We start from the raw sequence: 20,354 nt of genomic DNA, 5'->3' as shown, positions 1-20,354 counted from the left end.
AATGGCTAAAAAAAAAAACAAAAAAAAAAACTGAAGGTATGGTTGTCCATTCAGGAGTGTGGAACCAGGACTACACAGTTCTAGCCAGCCAGCTCATTCTCAGGGCGTTAAATACAGCAGCTTCGTCCGCAGTCATCAGCGTCTGATTCTGACGCACAAGGCAACCTTTAGCATCTGTATAAGATGTACCAGGCTATCAACTAACTCCAGTGTAAACCTAACCATGGCAATAATGTAATATAAAGAGCATAAAAGTCCATGTCGGGTGGGAGGGTCCCATGTGAAATGTTTTTTATAACATGACATACATGTCACGTGACATGGCTAAATAAATTATTTTACACTCAAATGTTGTAATTTCACCCACAAACGTTATTCAAAACCAAGAAGTTTTGTTGCCTAAACCTAAAGTGGTTTTGATGAGGAAATCAATGTTTTCTGTGAACCCAGAAGTTTATTTTGAAAAGACACTATGCAAGTAACAAGCGTAAATTGACATATCGTCCCTGAGTGTCCAAAACTGATGCTAGAGGGGTACCGAGACTGTCATGGTTTGAAGGGTCACTGACCAAGGTGCCGTATTTGACGTGCTGGGTGTGAGAACAAGTTGTTCTTGCAGCAGAGTGTGTTACGTCATTACACACAGAGTGCTACATTTGATTTTGTCAGGATCTTAAATGAGGCAAAGGGAATGCAAATCTGTACCGGGACTGTACGAGAGTCCCATTTTGGACTGCTGATACAACCCCTTAGCATCTAACTGTAAAAATGAAAGAGGTTACATCATTAACATCAACCCACCTCTTTTCCTTCCTCACTGCCTTCCTCTCCTCCTCCTTTGCTCTCTATACCACCTCAGGGTGGAAACTCACACTGACTGTGTCTTTCTGAGGGCAGAACAGAGGAATGTTTTCTCCATTTTTCATCTTTCTCCATTTCCATCCTTCTCCCTCCCTCCTCAACTGTTAAGGCATCAAACGACTGCTTGCTCTTGTTGCCTGTGGTGGTGAAAGCAGCACAGAAGAGATGTGAATTCATTTTCTAGCCCCCTACTTATTCTGTTGATGTCTTTTAGGTTTTTTTTTTCTTTCCTTCTCTCAAAACTTCCTCCTCTTCCGACTTTGATGCTGCCGGAGATGTCGACACAGCACTAAACAGGCACAGATGGGTTGATGATGAAGATAAAGAGAAAAGAGGCTGGAGGGTAAGAGGGAGGAGTGAAAGGAATACAGAGGGATTGGGGGGGCAGGATGATAAAGGGTGGATAGATAACAAGAGGAGTAGAGTGTGCTGGGTGAAAGAGGATGAACAGAGGTTGAATAGATATTAGGACTCGGAGATGGAAGTGTTTGGCTATCTGCTGTGGCGACTACTGATAGTGAGACAGAAAGATGGTTAACATCTTAACTGAGACTTGTCCGCTGGGTAGACCTTTAAGAGCTTCATTTGTACTCTTACAGAGGACATTCGCTGAAGTAAAGTGGAATAGTTATACAGGGACTAATAAAGCAGGAATTATGGAGGCTGAGGGACGGTTTTAGATGTTTAAACGGTAATATAATTCTACAGTGTTCTAAAAGAATATCAACTGAATGACCTTGAGCTATACTTTGTGACGTGGTTGATGTAGGTATCACAAATCTGCTTGCTTCTCCCAAATGCATCCATTATAGAGGACCCTATTTCACTTTTTGGTGGCAGTTATGAGCTCTACTTTTCTTAATTTGCATATTTGTGTTGTACACACAGACAGGAAAATGAGATGTGTGTATGTGTGCAGCACAGTAATATGGAGAGTGCTAGATCTTCACACCAACATTCATTACAACAAAATTTCAGATCTCTTCTTGGAATCACCTTCATCAGTGGATTTGTTCACGGAGACAAACTAAAAACACGCACTCAGTAGAGTGAAGATCACCGCCAGGCCACCCAAGCTGATCTTGACCACTAGAGACTAAGCTTTTCAGTAGACACGCAGCAGCATGTTTCAAAAGAATCCTCAAAGCTAATACAAATATGCACCTTGTCTATTTTTGACAAAGCCATAGTGCATTGCACAGAGCAGATCACGTTTTCCTGTGAAAAGGCACTGTATGTAAAATATAGATACGATATAATTATGAGAATAAATGTGTTTTTAAAAACTAAGACAGCAACTTAAATCCATGTCATTCATAACTGGACCATCAACGATATCAACTTCGTCTGTAGGCTACAGCACATCAAAGTAGGCAATAACAACAATAAACAGTTAAAATAGACTAAACAGAAACCATTTAACTACTATCAGGGAAAAATGACCAAATCAACAAAATCTGCAAGTCTACAAAATTGGGCAGAAAAATGCTCTGTTTCTGAAGCACCTCCTGTGTGTTCTACCACAAGAAGAGAAAGAGAAAAGAGAAGAGAGAAGCATCTCTGTCGCAGAAGCCAGAGACCGAGCCAGTGTTTCAGCACCAGCTGCACCACAACAGCCTCCACCGCCCCCAGCGAAGGATTCAGCTCCAGCACCACAACAGCCTCCATTGCCCCCAGTGAAGGATTCAGGCCCGTCATCGGTTCCACCTCCCCCCGGGGCCCTCATCAACAGGCCTTGGACTCGTCTGTGATGGCCCCAGCAGAAGTTTCAGACCCGGCAGCACCCCCATCACCTCCTCTACCCACAGACCAGCCCTGGGCTCCCCTGCCACATCTACTCCCTCTAGAGACTTGTCCCTCTCCCTCTCCTTTTCATCCCCACCTTCCCCCACGGGCCTTCCCAACCATCTTGAAAGCCTGATCAAATCAGGGATTAAGATGGTTCCCCTCACCCCTAATATAGCAAAGTCAAGACTTCTATCACCAACTATGCTGAACTCTTCCCCATATAAAACTGTGCCCCTCAAGTCACACAGGAGCTTCAACTCTCCTGCTTCACAAACTAAAGCTCCCCCAGCTCCTCCCCCTCAGTTTTCATCTGGTCCATCACCCAAACTTCCCCCTGCTCGTCCTCCCCTGCCTGCCCCCAGAGCTGGTATCCCTAAGAGCTAGGATGCACAGGGCCTCTGCTGTCCCAGGACTTACAGCCATGATCAAGGTAATATCAAGCTGGGGCCCTGTGAGACAATATTTTCCCCTAGTGCTATATCTACAGCCACACCATATAGACGAGATTACAGAAGGACAGTTAGACTGTCCAATCAGAGAAATTTAATCCATATCCTCTGTAAAAAGATAATGTCCAGTCCTACTGAAACTAATCTGAAACTTGCTGTGCTTAATGTCAGATCCTTGTCTAACAATTCATTTTTAATTAATAATTTGATCTCTTCGTATAATCTTGATTTTATGTTTTTAACTGAAACATGGCTTGACAAAAACACAGGTAATGCTGTTCTAATGGAATCAGCTCCACCAAACTACAAATTTGAATCTGAAACACGAGAAAACAAAAAGAGTGGAGGTGTCTGTGCAATATTTAGAGATCATATGGTTATGCACAGGTTGTCATTTGGGGTGTTTTCATCATTTGAGTATGTATCCTTTAAAATGGAGCTAAAACAATCTCCGTGCATACTCTATGTCGTTATATACAAGCCTCCCCAGCACCGTCAAAGTTTTATTGATGATTTTACCAGGATGCTTTCAATTGTATGCACAGACTGTGATGGTTTGGTCATTACAGGTGATTTTAATGTACATGTGGATAATGTCAAAACCTTGTCACAGCTGCACCCACAACTTTAGCAGATCATATCAGGTGTGGAATTAATCTGCAGATGTTCCGCTTTAAAATGGATGTCAGTTTTTGAGTCACAACAAAGGACAAAATGTGGCCTGCAACAGATTAAAGGCTTATTGTTTTTAGTCGAGCCAATTTCTGGAAAATCTGTGGACCAGCCGATTAAAAGGTGTGAGGAGTCAGCAGTCATACGGATTTGACTGAAGTGTGTCTGTTTCCCGTCAGGTGGAGCTGTTTGGTCTGATGGGGGGACACCTATAAACAGGGCGCAGGGATTTTTGCTCACTGTCTTCCATCCTCCAGCCCTGACGGCAACAGCCGGGTGGTGACTAATATGATTTTTGGGGGTTTTTGGTGGGACCTGTAGTCCTATTTTCAGGGTTTTTTGTTAGGTTTAGTTGTTTTGGTGATTTAGGTTAGAGGGAAGAGCCCAGATTCTTCAACCCTTTATGGGTTGGTCTGAGTGCCTTCCCCTCTTTTTGTTAATTTTGGCTGGGCTATCAGTCCTTTTGTTAGTAGACTTTGATTAATTTAGTTTAAAATAAGTCAGTAAAACAAGTTTTTTAACACCTGTGAATCACTGCAACTACAAGAGGTCCTTGAGCACAGTTAAACATGTACACACAAAACAAAGGCTGATTGGTCTAGCAGTTTACGGACAGAAAGATACACACACTCACATGCGCACACATGCACACAAACGACCAAACCTTACGAATCATACACATTATATCAGCATTTCTAAAGTGATGTAGTATGTGAGGTGATTTTGTCAGTTGGAGATGGAGGGGATGGTGGATGCCGTAACACCTCGGCATGACGCTTGCCAAGCTGCAGACAACCAAACGAACCAAAAAAAGCGGTTGTTATTTAGTGCATCATTGCTGTTTTTCCATCAGCTTCTAAGGCACCAAAAGTGGGTGTTTTTTAGCAATCTGTGGCTCTTTTTCCAGTAGCTATTTAGACAGCAAATGTGACCGCAAAGTACTTTTTACTGACCAGTGGCTCTTATTCCAGTGGCTTTTCAGCCCCAAAATATGGGTGTTTTTTAGGGGCCTAGGGCTGTGTTTCCCATTGCTTTTTATCCCCAAATGTGGGTGTCTTTTGGCAACCCATCACTGCCTTTCTTGCCAGAATGGTGGCACAGAGAGCAGTTGTTTTTTACTGAGACAATGCTTTTCCAGCAGGGATTGTGCCGGCAAAACCTCGTATTTTAAGCCAATACATGATCTTTTCTCACCTACAACCAAGTGGTTTTCACGTCTACACCAAACCTCATGCTAACCACAGCGTCGCTGAAAGATAAGCTTTTAATGTATCTGCTACATAAGAACATGCCAATGTAACATACGTATCTGTAGTTTGGTGAAACATGCAATGCCAACATTTTTCCCTGGTGATTGGGTTGAAAAACAGACTACACAGGAACAATCAAAAACAAAGTTACAAGGTAAACAAAAAAAAAAATGTGCACTGAACTTTTGCTCATAGCAAAAGAGTCTACAGCCAGGCTAGCAGCTCTGTGAGGCTGTACTTAGTGTCAGCGGATGGCAGAAGTTAAGTAGGCTGCCACAGCTGGCTGTAGAAACACACAGAACCTTGGCAAGCATTGTGGACACAGCAGACAGGACATCCGTATGACTAACACAGGCAAATAAGGTTGAAAAAAAGGCAAAGTCTTCCTCCAGGGTGACTGTGCTGCTCTCTTGTGACATTTTTAGGCCAATCACTGGGCTCATCACAGAGGGTCTGCAAGATGCACTGTGATGTCTTGTTGATTCCACTAACATTGAAATAATGTGTGGTCCGCATACTGACACACACACACACACACACACACACACCAACTAATTCACTCATGGCAGAACAATGAGCTCATGCTGCATGGGCAATGGGAATGGAGTGGATGTACTCATGTACCCCACTACGAACAAAGTACAGCAAGCTGTCCATTACAAACTCTGTCCTTTCTCTACCTTTCTCTCCATTGGTCTCACACACACGCGAACAAATACATATCCAGCACTTCCAACTTTTAAAAGCACTAAAAAATTGTGAATACCATATATCTGGTTTTGAGGATACAAATTTATTTTTCTGCAGAACTGCTTCAAAATGTTAATGTCCACAGTATGTGGACTATCACTGGAGGAGGACTGAGTATCATATAAAACTCTGAGTACTGATTCCAAAACAATGTCTTTTTCTAATTCGAACTGGTGAGTACAAACATGTATTTGTTGGCAGACTTTTTGCCCCACTATTTTTGGTTCCAGCTGGGGACCACTTTTTCAGGTTCCAAACCAATTTATTTTTGGTCAAAATGTCCTGCATGGTTAAAGGGATAGTGCACCCAAAAATGAAAATTCAGCCATTATCTACTCACCCACAGTGTTTCCTCTAGGATTTTTTTCAGCAGCGGGGGTGGCGGGGGGAGGGGGTGAGAGACATCCCTTGGCCGAATACCAAGTATCTAATACCGAATGCCGTTGTTTAGTTTTTCATTAGTTTTTGCAGATGAACCCCCTCCAGATTAGTGTTGTCACGGTACCAAAATTGGGACCCACGGTACGATACCAGTGAAAATATCATGGTTCTGAGTAGTATCATGATACCACAGCGAAAATGAGGCAGTTGTGCCTTTTGTCATTTATAAAAAGATAAATCACTTTTCTATAATACATCAATGATATTTCAATGGAATAAATTACTTATTGACACATTCATACTTCAAAAACAGCATCAGTAAGTGATTAACTTAGGGGGGATCAAAATAAAATAAATAAATAAAATAAGAATCAACCAGCCACCCTCCTCCCCTGACAGTCCCTTCATAAGTAAAGAACAGTCCCTAAAGTGCCGTGAGGTCTGTGGGCCGTTACCTGCCACAGAGAAATGTGAACTCCTCTGATACGCCACATACCTGTGTGCCGCCATGGCTCGGTTGTCCAGGTACTTTTGGGCAGTCATGACAACAAGTTATTCACTTGGAGCCGGACTTCTCCGTCGCCGGTAAGCCGTTATCATGCGCCGCTGTATTTGACAGGAATACGTCCTGTCCGTGTCTGTGACCCCCGTTTTACCCACAACCGGCGGGATTCGCTGTTTCGTTTCTGCTGCTGGTTGAAATCTGAACTCACACAGCGTGCTGAATAATTTATTTTGCCCACACAAAACTATTTTTAGTCGCAAATGCAAGTGCGGTGACGGAAGGAGTAAAATATCGCCACACTGCCGACATTTTACTCTGTCCGTCACCGCACGCTGCTTGATTACGTTATCAAAACACGCCGCTATTATTCGGCCTTGCTTTTCACTTATTCCACCGAATACTGAATGTGTTTTTTTGCAATATTCGGACGAATATATTTGGTGCATCCCTAAATAGGAGCCTTCCCCCACTCTCCACTCCCCCCTCCCCCCTCCCCTCACCGCTGCTGTCCTCACTACACTGTCTGCTGCGCTGTGCAAGTGCACAGATGTCTCAGAGCGGTGGTGGTGCATTTGCAAAATAAATGTTTTGAAGGAGCAGCAACGGCGGCAATAATTTAAATGAATGTAGCGGAAACACTGAATATGCCGATGGAGGCCCTGGTGAAGTTTTAGCAAAGCAAATCTCATGCTTTTGCTGGTTGCGTGCAAGCGCGCATGCGTGAGCGCGGAGCACAGAGAAGCAGTCTGGGCCACAGGCTACAGTGAGGCTAAAAACAGAGTTCATATGACGTTTTTCGAAACAACTTTTTATGTCGCGGCTGCAGCACACTTGGATCACTATGGATGAGCAGTATGGAGATACTTTGTGGATTCAATTTTGTGTTCTTGGACGTTAGTCTGGGGCGCCGTCTACCATTAGGTGTGCTAGCTGCTTCCCCCATCGATCTCTGCAAGGGATGTGAGGACTCGAAAACTTCACCAGGGTCTCCATCAGCCTATGGGTGAGTAGATAATGGCTGAATTTTCATTTTTGGGTGCACTATCCCTTTAAGGCCTGAAAACAGGGACAGAACCTGTCCATGTTAGTGGAAGAGGGGTGTATGAGTAATGTGAAATAAGTCCCTCATAGTGATAAACCTACTGTTTTCATTTCTTGGCCCGCAAATGTACTGTTTTAGTTTAGTCATCATGTGTCTCTCCAGCAGCAGCAGGCAGCTGCTTTTTTTCAAAGCCTTTGATAAACCCACTGTACACAACCGGCTCAGCACCAAACAGCAGATACATACAGTTAGTGACTAACTTGTGAACATAGTGGAGCATTAGAGCAACAGCTAAAGAGCCAGATATTTTTCTCAGGAGGTGGTGGAGACTAAAAACAGAGATGAAATGCGAGGCTTGCATTTCTCAGGTCCTCATACAATGGTTTGTATATCTTACAAAAAGTTTTGCAAACACTTCCTATAATATTTTCCTAATAAGCGCCCCTACCAGTGAGGTTAGCTTTAGGAAAAGACTCATGGTTGGGTGTTTGGTTTGTCACCTTACGTACTTAACGTAGCATGGCAATGTGGTGTTATGGATGTGTGTAACTTACAATAATTCAACATCGACTTTTGGTGTCACAGGGGAAACAAAATCTGTCCTGTGTCAAAGTCTTATGTTTGTTTCACCCATCCACCACCCAGACCACCTTTCTTTGCAAACCTCCTCGCTCTTTATACTACATTACTTGACCTCCTCCTTTGTTCCCATCACATGATGGGTGACAGTCCATAGGTCACATGATCACAGGCTCACAATTAAGTCAGTTATGTATAAATTATAGTGCATTACTCTTTGGGCTCTAGTTTCCCAGCGCAGCGCAGGGTGGCGCAGGGTGGCGAACCCTGCGCAGAGCTAGTTTCGAGCAGCGCAAAATGCATTTTTCCTGGACAACCAGCACAGGAGTTATAATTTCTTCAAGAAATACTTAATGATTTTAATCTAACTGTAATATTCTCAATCATATTGCAGTATTATCGCTGATCATATCCAGTCCTCAACTAGCTGCCAATATCATTGAAACAAACTGGTAAACAAATGCAGCAAAGGATGATGATGTAATTACAGTGAAGAGGCATGAAGAGACCCAAACTGTTTTTCTATAAGTGCTCAACAAATAAGTCAAGCCAATGAATTCCTGACTCTCATTCCAACACACACACACATACACAAACCACAGCTCAGGGTTACTGTAGCCCGCTCTCTCCTCTTCTTTCTCCATCTGCACCAAACTGCTTAAAGTGATAATGAGTTGTTTTTAATAATTAATTTGCATATAAAAGCCGAGCCGTCTGTGTGGGTGGCAGAAACAGATCCTAGATCACAGTCTGGCTGCTGGCAATGCTTCAGAGAAAACCAGAGAAAACAGAGAGAGCGAGGCAGGAGGCGAGAGGGAGAAAGAAAAAGGCAAACTGAGAAACAGAAAGAAGAAGAGAATGAGGGAAACAAGAAAAGAGACAATGAGAGGAAGAAACGGAGAGATGAAATAAAGCCGTGCCAGAGAAAGACCGCTGTGAACAAGACATTTTGCATTAATGTAACGCATTTGGTTCTCATGTTTTAAAGTGTTTTCATATTCCTGCAACTTTTTTTAAACGCTGTTCAGTTTGTGTGTATGTGTGTATCCTCCTCTAAGTTTGCAGCAGTGCTAGCTCGAGTGGAGTGTGTGCCTGGATAGAAATGTGTGCCAGTGCGCTTCTACGTTCCATTGTTCATATTATTTTACAATACTTGGTTTGAGTGTGTGTGTGAGCGCTTGTTTGCTGTAAGACTTTGATGCCTTACATTGAGGCTCAACGAATTGCAGTTTGAAAGAGCATCATTGATTGTGCCAAGTGATTATTGCTTAAAACAGCAGATATTTACACTGAGAGCTATACTGTCAACAATCTCTTCAGCTGTAAAAGGTGAAAAAATATTAAGCAACAGTTTATTTTTCTGGCTACAATAACAACTGTCGCCAGCACATGTAGTCAGTTATAGCTAATTACTAAAAATCAAAAGGACAACAGAGTGGTGCATCTTTCCCTTAACCAATCACATGGATCATTTTCAGCTTGGTGGTTATCAAATTTCAGTGACTGACAGCTGGCAGATCATTTAAGCATTCATTTATTTTCCGTAACCGCTTATCCTATTCAGGGTCCCAGGGGAGCTGGAGCCTATCGCAGCTGACATTGGGCAAGAGATGGGGTACACCCTGGACAGGTCGCCAGACTTTCCCAGGGCTGACACATAGAGACAGACAATCTAATCTAATCTTGTTGTCTCAGTCAGTCCTTTATCAAAATGTTGACATGGTCACAAATTACTTCATGGCTGTCCACAAGTGGACAACTATACAGCTATTATAATTGAAATTAGTACCAGTTTTGAATAGTGATTATATTCCAAAGTTGGTGAGTAAAATAATGAAATAACTTTCTAAAAGTAAGCTACAAATCTATAACTCATTTCCTACAAAAGTCAATTTCAAAGTTGACTTTTTGGTGACAGGTTTGAAGGAGAGAAAAGAACCCAAGGAAGACATCAATAGGTCTTTTTCACAGCACACATTCTGACTTGTCATAGTAAGAAAAGCAGAGGTGTTACTAATAACATTATTGCTGACTCTATTCTATTCAAGTGTCCCAGAAAGCCATGGGAGCTTGTCTGTGAGCCAGCATGAACAATACCAGGACCCTGAAACTAAAGCAGCTGAACAAAATTCAGCCATTATTCATTTTCTTATTTACAACTGTGCTTTTTTCCCCCCTCTCTAGCATGCCATAACAAGCAATGATGTTATGATGTCAACAATGTCAGTCCTCAATGTTATAACGATGTTAGTTTATAACTTTTTGCCCATTTACCTGTATAATAGATCTAGTTCATTACTAACAAATTAAGAAGGAGGAATCCAGCCATGCATAAATTCAAACTTTTTAAGTTTAAACTTATTGTGGTGAGTACAGTGAGTTCCACTATAAATTAGTAAAAAGTGGTTTCACCACACAAGTTACTATAGTACATTGATACCATGACAGAATGATTAAAAAAGATGGGATGATAGGCAGGACGATTTTGTCCATGACAGATTAGATACTTCTGATATTTTTACAGTACGGACATGCATGCTCAGTTTAGATTCTAGAGTGCAGAGATGCAAAGATTACTGTAAAAAATAATTACAGTTAGTAAAGATTTAACAAAACATTGAAATAGATTACTGAAAAGGGATATGGAAAATAATTTGGGATGAATTTACAGTGATGGTAAGTTAAGGTCAGTCGTTTACTTGTTGCCAGTATTGATTCATTGTGTAACCTTGGAATGGGCTACTACCCAGTACACACCACACATTTTAAATCCCTACATTTGTATGACTCAGCAGGCACTTAACAATTTGTTGACCTTTTTTGTGGTAAGTAAAATTAAATCCGAAGTTAAAAGTTAAGTACTGTCTGTTGCTGCAATTGTTACTTGGAAGATGAAAGGTCAGAACATTGATTTTTGTGATGCATTCACCTGAAATGGGAAATGCGGCAAGCATCGCTTGAATGCCTGTGATAGAAACGTCTACCTGTTAAGGTGCTGACTTAGGCCTGATCACAGAAAGCATTTTAGCAGCTGGAGGTGGCTCTTTGCAACTGTTTTTAGTGAGAATGAAGCTTTTTGCTTGCTGTTTTTGCATTGCTATGCGCCTCATGTTTCTGCACTTTAGACACCTGGCATTGTTGATTTAAGAGGTGGGCCTTCTGTGGTGGTCACAACAGCAAGTTTACAGTTAGTAAACAATGGAAGAGAAACCGGAGGTAGCAATTACTGGATACCCAGAGCTATACGGCCCGACAATAGACAGCATGCTGCCAAACTGCCCCAAGTCATCCTAAAATACACCTGGAAATGACCATCATCAAAGCGATGCTCCTGGACCAACCGGTGGTACACCCCATGATCCACCCTTTTTTTCAGCTCCCATGTAGCTACCCACACAGATCTCCATTTCCCTGTGCCCAACAAACTATTTGCTGACAGCCTATTACCCTCAACCCGAGCTACAGCAAGTACCCTCTGCCTGTCCATTTTAAGGAACTAGCTACTAATTACTGTGAGTTAAATAAAATAAAGGGTAGATCGATTATTAGGGAAGGTTAGAGTCGGGAGGTGATGGCATAGTTGCCTGGCAACAAGAAAAAGGTGCGACGAACATTTTTTTTTACTGGTGGCATTTACATTATTTCTAGGGATGAGGGAGTACACCATTATCTGTATCTTTGTCTGTGTCTGTGCCTGTCTGTTCAGCCAACTAAATCATCTGTATTCATATCTGTACTCGGAATGGGCAGGGTTTAGTCTGGAAGTGGGTGAAGTTTAAACCAGAAACAGGTGGAGCCTAATTATAAATTATTATTTTAAACCTGAAATTTATATGGGTTGATCAGACGTTGCTATATTTATTAGAAAACTATTTGCACAACAATCTTATGATTGAGTTTCATATCATTTTTCATCACAAGAAAGAATACAGTTACCAAAAGTAACACATTTTACTCAGATGACACATGTACATGTAAAAAGTACATTATCTGGACTGGATACTCATTTAATCCAAATATTTGGCTCAAACCAAATTATTTCTCCTTATAATCTTTGAATTGTTAAGAAATGAAGTGTTGTTTTAGAAAAAAAAGCTATTTGAACTGCAGTTGTCCAGCTCTACCTTACACACAGTACAGCGAGGACCGCTGAGTCAATTTGCAAGGGAGTGTAATGTTTCTGAGAGTGGAAATGGGAGTGTAATTTTTGTTGGGAACACAGGAGTTTAAACATGAACACACACACACATAGAAACTGCTTCACACAAATTTTTCTGAGCATTCACACTGCCTTGCGTAACTCGCAGTATAGAAACAACCCACTCACAGAAACACTCAAAAACACACACCTCACACAGATAATCTCTCTGGAAACAAGACAAGGAGATGTGCATCCACCCACCCACGTACACACCTACACAATCTCCTATTATCCACACAAAAGACGGTTTGCTTTTGACACTGACACACACAAACACAGACATCTCTACTCACTGATAAAGACCTGTATCAGAAGATAACAGTGTTTTTGAAAGGTTATTCTCTGCTCTGTGCACCAACTCTCGGTATCAGATCCAATAAGACTGTGCTGTTTGGGCTGAAATCAGGGTTAAAAGGGATTTCACTGCCTTTCCACACATGTGAGGTTAGAAAACATTACCAGGGTGATAGATATAAGTGCACAGAAGGTCAGCGACTGTAAAAATACAAACTTTACAGGCTTGATGAGTCAAAGATACTGGGAGCCAGCCATGAGGCCTTGGCACAGACAAGTCAGAGCTGAAACCCATTCAAATGTCTTGTGGAAGGAACGGATGCCAAATGTGATAAGTAGCACATCTGAACTTTAAACACAACTGCAGCCAAATCCATGCACACACTCTTTGATGCAGTTTCTGGCCTTTTAACATTAATTTTCAGTTTCTTGCCATTGTCGCCAAGAGGCAAGAGATGGGAAATCAGTCATATTTGATCATGAATATGAAGTCTCCTGAAATAAAAGCCTAAGTATGCAGGTGTATCTAATGTTTTTAGTTGGTGAGAACCTTTGAACAAGAAAGGAAACATTAGCTGGTGTCTGTCTGTAGCAGACACTGGCATCAAACAGCCTTAGATCAAACATATGCAACAAACAGCAATTGATGCACACATTTATGAAATGGCCTCCAACCATGGCAGCTCTGTATACAGCTATAATGATAACATGGAGTGACGGACTAAAACTTAAAATGTAACAAACAAGAAGTGATGATACTCACTGGGGCTGCTGCCAGGGCCTCCTTGTTGTAGTACTTTTTCCTCTCATACTTGTCCCGAATGAAGACCTCCACTGCTCTAAAGGTTAGGATTAAGGACTGAAATACGGCACAAACATATCCAAGTATCCATAATGCACACAGGACAGAGACAAAAAGCACATAATATATTGTAGTTCTCAGGTACACGGGAAAAAAAACATAATCCCCAGTCTTTCCTTTCCCGATTTTATGGCTGTGATATACTGCAGGCATTAGAGAGAAGAAATGAGATGAGGTTTGCAACTTGAATTCCTGGACAAGATTAAAGCTAAAGTTGCAGATAATGTGTGAGAAATTGAGGCTGTCCTCCAAAATAAAATGAGAACAATTGTTTTTTATTTGAGAAAGATGTTGAGAACATGATCTAATATTCCAAACTAAACCACAATCTTTCCCAGACAAATGCCCAAGTGTTTTTTGTTTTGTTTTTTGCCTTAATGTTAACCATGACGGCAAAAGGAAACGGTTATATGAATCTTATTTGTAACAATGATTGAAACGATTTTAGAAGATACTGCTCCTGCTGATGTGGACATGAGGTAAGAAAATGCTAACGCAAATAAAGCAATTAACGCTCCTTTCACAAACACTGCCAAACTCATCTTATCTGGAAGTGGGTTTTAATACAAATCCTATCAGTCTTTAAATATATAGCAAAATTTAATGTTGTACAAACACCTGTCTTAAAGAACTTCCAATTCATTTTAAGCATTGTTGGGAATAGAATGATTTTATGCATTTTACTATCAGTTGTGTTTCACTATATAAGTTTTAGATGTGTGAACAATGAGAATACTAAGATGATTTCAGCTGATCTGAATGTGTTTGCTTTGCAGAAGCGGAGAAGTACAGGAGAGGAAGAGACATGAAATCTGAGGAGCACATACCGCAATGCTTAGATAATTAGTTTCATATATGGTAAAAATAATAGAAAGTGATGTACAGATAGTAAGGTACAGCACGTGTAGGGAGTTGTGTTGTTCTCTTGTCTTTCAAAACAGGAACCACGCCCCCACTGTCAGCGGGAAGGAGTCAGATTAACACGAGGCAGGGGCGTGGTGTGGTGAAGGAGGAAGTGGAACTGCCAATGAGAAGAGGACAACGCCTTGCGTGCACAATGACACTCTGTTACGCTCAAATATACTGGGTCAGGGAAAGGACAGGAGGTCAGACTTCGTGAACTGACACACCTTTGTTGTTCGTCAGGGACTGTCGTGAGCAGGGTGGATGTCCTCCCATCCTAGTAAAAACACAGTACGGGGAGATTAGGAAACAGTTATTGTCAGGAGTAATAGATAAGCAGAGACAGGCTGTAGGAAAGGAGTTTGATGATTTATGGAAGGCATTACAGGCCCAAAATGAGCTTCCTCGGGATGAGGAGGCAGTAAATGTTACAAAGAAATTGCTGGCTGCAGAAAGACACCAGGGTGAGAGAAGATTTGCAGGCGAAGCCCCTGACTAACGCAGAGGAAACACTGTTCACAGACGGATGCTGTTTCAGGCATCCAACTGAGGGACTGAAAGCAGCATATGCAGTGGTGAGACAGACAGAAACAGGGTTTGAGGAAGTCCTCACGGAAAGGGTGACAGGGAAAGAGTCCTCACAGTTGGCTGAGCTCCAGGCAATGATTGCAGCATTAGAATGGTCAGAAGGGAAGAGAGTGAACATCTACACAGACTCTGCATATGTTGTAGGAGCAATCCATGTGGAGATGACACAGTGGATCAGATCGGGTTTTCTAACGGCAGCAAAAACCCCCATTAAACACGAAAAAGATATGAAGAGGCTACAGGAGGCTCTGATGAAGCCAGCACAGGTAGCAGTCATTAAGTGTAAGGGCCATGATAAAACAGGGACAGCTATCGCTAGGGGAAATGAGGCTGCAGACATGGCAGCCAAGAGAAAGGCAGGATATAGTTCACAGTATATCATGCTACAGCATCTACACAGTCAGATTACACAGCCCAGCCACCAGAGAAAAATATTGGCGCTGTACATTGCTGCAAATAAATACGTTACATTACTAAATTGACATCGTATATGAGCTGACTTGTCATCAGGAAAAGGAGGGGATGGTGGATAAAGTGACAGCTAGGCAAGGCGCTTACTCCCGACCACTGTTTGAGACCAACAACCAACAAAACCAGCTGTTTTTTAGTGAGTCATTGCTGTGGTTCCAGTGGCTTTTTAGCCGCCAATCAAGGTTGTTTTGGTAGCAACCCATGGCTCTTTTTTCAGTGGCTTTTCAGCCCAAAACATGGGTGTTTTTAAGTGACCCGCTACTGTGTTTCTAGCGAGTATTGTGCCATGAAAACCAAGTATTTCAAGTCAAAACGTGATCTTTTCCTAAATGTAGCCTAGTGGTTTTTGAGCCTAAACCTAACCACAAATTAACTCTAGCGTTGCTGAAACAAAATCTGTGATTTGCCGGAACATACGTGAATTTCATTGTCAATAATTCATTGGTGTTAAAGTCCAGAAATACTTTGGGGTCCTTGCAGCATAATGGAAAAAGCACAAAAAAAAATCATGTTAAAGTGATGAAAGCCGATGTGTCATCATCACTGGGAACCCTGATGAAAGACATCTAGACATGAATCATATCTTCTTGCCAAATAGCATCAATGACATGACCAATTTTGTTCCGTTAAATTGATGGATTAGAAATAAGTATTATTCATTAGCAACATGAACTATGGATGGCCATGGTGTTTGCATTAAGATTCCTGCAATTGTCAAAATACCATGAAAGACAAAGTGTGTGCACACACATTCAACCTCACACCCACAAACTCCCACTCACACACTCCTAAACATACGCCACCATTACACCAGGCAGTACATCGGCACTAATCCGGACTGTCTTATCTCCCTATTTCAGCAGCAACACTTCTGTCGGATCGAGTAATAGACTTCAAAAGATATAAAAATGATCACCACCCGCACGAGTCAAGCTACGAGATTGGATGGAAGAGGCAGGCTGCTGAAGCTGCATCTCAAACACAGCACTTATATTACTATAAACTGGAAACACTTCAACACTCAGCAAAGCAGTACAAGTGTATTGGATAAATGTGTGCCAAATTATATGATGTTATGTACACATGACCGTAATGTAAGGTTAAATGACTGATGACTGATGGTACGTTTATGTAGGTCTGATATATGAAGGTCTGAGACTGATATATGGGCCCATTGCTGACTTTTGACATACATTATATCCGGTCCAGTCAGTGCTGTCCAGCTCTGAGGAGATGGATGTCATACAGCTGAACTGATTTAATATCTATCATAATGTATAACTGACAAAATGACACTGGTTATCAAAGGAGAAGCCCTAAACTGAAATATTAATAATAATTAGAGCAAGTACGTGCCCATATGTTTTATTATTTCTATTGAGATGCTGCAGTTAGCAGCTGCCATGCAGCATATAGAGAGTCTCTTAAAGTCTCCCACCTTCTGGTGGACCACCATGGAACCTTACTCTGGAAAAAATATGTACAGTAGTGTATGACATGAGACAAATGTTTTTTAAATCCTGTTTGAATTGTGCAATATGATGTTTGGCATTTTGAAAAAAACATTTTGCAAGTCAAGAAAGTCACAGTTTGTCTCAAAACTATAAGACTGTGTAGATATGTGTGACGTCACTGCTTTCTCTCTCTCTCAAACTGGAACTTTCTTAATTTGCAAAATTATCTTCAAAATTGACAAACATCATATGTGTAATTCATGGCACAGTTCTCATAGGATGAAAAAATATTTTTTCTCTCAATGTTGACTACCATGCATTAAAACTAAATGCTGAGGCAGGTACACAGGTGATAATAACGTTTCTACAATGCTACAATATCATCGACCTGCAGAGCCAGAGAGCCACCATTTTAAACGTGCACATGCAAGTTCCAGAGCCACCGTTTTAGACATAGACACTCGTGAGTTTAAGAGGGCAGGGTATCTGTCAATTATTTTTCAATGTGGCCAGTGAGAGGCTCATAACCCCATGTCAGTCAAAAATGTATCATTTCTTAATTCAGCCAATCACTTTACAGTGGTGGGAGTAGTTAAGATTTCAACTAGCTAGCTATGCTTGCGTCCGCTAGTGTCTGTGTATCAACTTCTTAATCGTAACAGTATACAGTAACTCCAACCACTGCTCATTTTAAAGGGACCACCGTTTCTGGCTGCCAGGGTGAGCTAGCGTAGCTAGCACGCTAGCAATAGTGCTCTGAATGTACTGTCCAGTTTGGAGTGAGTATCTCGAATGTGTCCTAAGTGTTGTGGGTGAAATTAGATGTAAACTATAAGTTAAAACCTCTGTATAGGAAAACAGATTTTTTTCCCCTTGAAAAGAATGCAATGCTGATGTGAAGAGTAAAATAATGTATATGAAGAAAAAGATAAAATATGGCTAATTACAAGTACTAGACCACACTTAATATTTTTATTGGCCCTACTAGTCAAACTCCACTCTGCAGCTGCAAGTACACAAAGAACATAAACGAGTCCACACATAAAAACATTCATAAATACACACACACTAATGTAGGAGTTGAAAACAAAATGGCAAATATGGCGGGGGAATCACACTCCATTTCGTCATTTTACATGCATAGCACAGTAAATAGCAGGGCCAAAGTGATGTGTGAGTATGCAGACAGAGGCACACATAGAAAACGCTCACACACGTTCAGGCGGTAGCTCCTCTAATCCTGGGTCTGTTATCTGCTGTTTTCAGCCAGCGGCACTGCTGTCAGAACGACTAATGGACTTCAAAAGAGTGAAGAATGATGACCACCCGCACAAATGGGCCTGCCAGATACAAGATAGGGTATTAGAGCAGCATTTCAAACAGGGAGATTATTTATTTCAGTCTGCTGGTGGAAATATGAACATATGCTGCTGTGTTAACCACACAGCTGTCTTGTCTTGTATCGTGGAAAAGGGCAAACTGGATACCGCTGTTTCACCGTTGTGCACACAGACACTGCTAGAGGTGTCCTGATTAAATGTGTGGAATGATGCTGAAGTAGAGTGGCCTGTCTCTACTTATTTGCTGCTCGAAATGATTGGGGATGTGTGGAGGATGCTAAAGTTTGTTAATGATTATGAGTTAGATTTGAAACTGTAATTTTTCTGCCTTGACACAGAAAAAGGCACAATGCAGGGGTGATTTCAGGTAGGGTTAAATCAATCGGTATGGTGATATTAGTGATATCGATTTGATGGGAGATAAGAGGGGACGCTATACCCCTTGTTAGCAAAATGACCAAAATGTGATGGAGCATTTCTATTTTTACTGCCGCAGCATTTATAGCACTGGTTTAGCAACAAGGAAACTCACACCATGCCTTAAATCATCTCACATTATGGTAGCCAATCAAATCATTCTGATAAACATTGCGACACAGGTGAGTGAGTGAGACACACACACAGGGGAGAGATGAGACGAGAGACAACAGTCGGAGAAATAAGAGAGTCGGAGAAAAGTAATTTCACATGGTGTATTCTGAAGAGAGAAACAGCAAAAGCAGCTTTTCATCGAGAATGGACAATGTTCACTTTTTTCCACAGGCAGTTCAAATCACTATCCAGTCTCTCATCATATGTGACTTGCTCTATCATTTTCAGTCACAGTGACTTTGAAACACATTTAGAGTTTATACACAGTTGGGAAAAATAAGATTCTTAGCTTTCTAATAATATCAGTACTGTTTTTGTAGTCTAAATACTAAGAAAAATATGTCGTATTACATTATGACTGTGAGCGAGGGATGGTTTTGAGAAAAAGGCCTTCAAAGTTCTTACAATACAGTGGCCACAAAGATAAGTGACAGAGCCTTTTGGCCTTCCAAATTGGGAACGTATGCTGTACTCCAGGGGCTGTCCTGAGAAAATATTCTTTGCGTTGGTGCTGCGGTCTGCTTACCAAACGAAGTTAGCATACAGTAAGAAATAGACTACCCACAACAATTTTTACAACTTGGATTAAATTTATGAAAAACACGGTGGACCCTTACAGACTTAGAGAATACAAATGATCATGGAATGAACACACATTCAGACTTCATGGCTGCTTTAAAGGTACAGTGTCACCATTTTTTTCCATCTCTTTTGTTCAGCATGTTGGTAAATATTAGGCGTCTAACAGTGGCGGCTGCTGGTCTTTCAAACAGGCAAAGCTCACTTTAAGTTTATATCATAAAATCTGTCATATTGTAGCCAGGCATTAACTTATAAAAGGAACATTTAATTGAAAACGTTTTTCAACCACATTCATGCCATAGAAGCATAGCAAAACACACATCAGAGATTTTCAGATGGGTTTAAACACCTGAACTGTACTGTACAAACGGTCCATTAGGTCCCAGGGAAGCTGAGCCTCCCTGGAAGTGACAATTTTGTCGCATTTATCCAATGACCGTCTCGCTTAACTGCATGTAAAAAACCTGCTCAGCGCTGTGTCATAGGAAAGGTTGGAGGCTCCGCGTCCACTGTGCTGACATGAGAATGTATGACAGGGAGGTGGCGTTTGAAAACTGGTGATAAACAGCTGACGTTTGAACATCATAGGCATGATGTTTAACGCATCCTAGCGCACGTTTAATGCAATGTAAATTCTTATTTTAATGTAAATTCAGCCTCCCTTGTTGTCTCAGAGCAATCGCCCCTAGCGTGTAATGATCCATCAAACTGGATTGATATATCGATGTAATGATCAGTAATCCAATATCATCGATGCCAAAGTGAAAACATCGATCCATATCATCATCTTA

At 41.4% G+C, this 20,354-nt stretch overlaps 1 protein-coding gene across 5 annotated transcripts in view; it reads right to left on the bottom strand.

Moving 5' to 3' along the window:
* smap1 (small ArfGAP 1) overlaps positions 1-20,354 on the bottom strand; it is a 190,508-nt gene that overhangs the window by 136,856 nt on the left and 33,298 nt on the right. For all 5 annotated transcript variants that reach the window (XM_049600392.1, XM_049600393.1, XM_049600394.1 and 2 more), the window contains exon 4: positions 13,536-13,611. In XM_049600392.1, coding sequence (XP_049456349.1) covers positions 13,536-13,611 — 76 coding nt within the window. The remainder of the gene's footprint in view (positions 1-13,535; positions 13,612-20,354) is intronic.

This window comes from Epinephelus fuscoguttatus, linkage group LG16 (genome assembly GCF_011397635.1).
Source record: "Epinephelus fuscoguttatus linkage group LG16, E.fuscoguttatus.final_Chr_v1".
Taxonomy (NCBI): Eukaryota; Metazoa; Chordata; class Actinopteri; order Perciformes; family Serranidae; genus Epinephelus; species Epinephelus fuscoguttatus.
The sequence above is the reverse complement of the archived record's forward strand: the minus strand, read 5'-3'. Positions and strand labels throughout refer to the sequence as shown.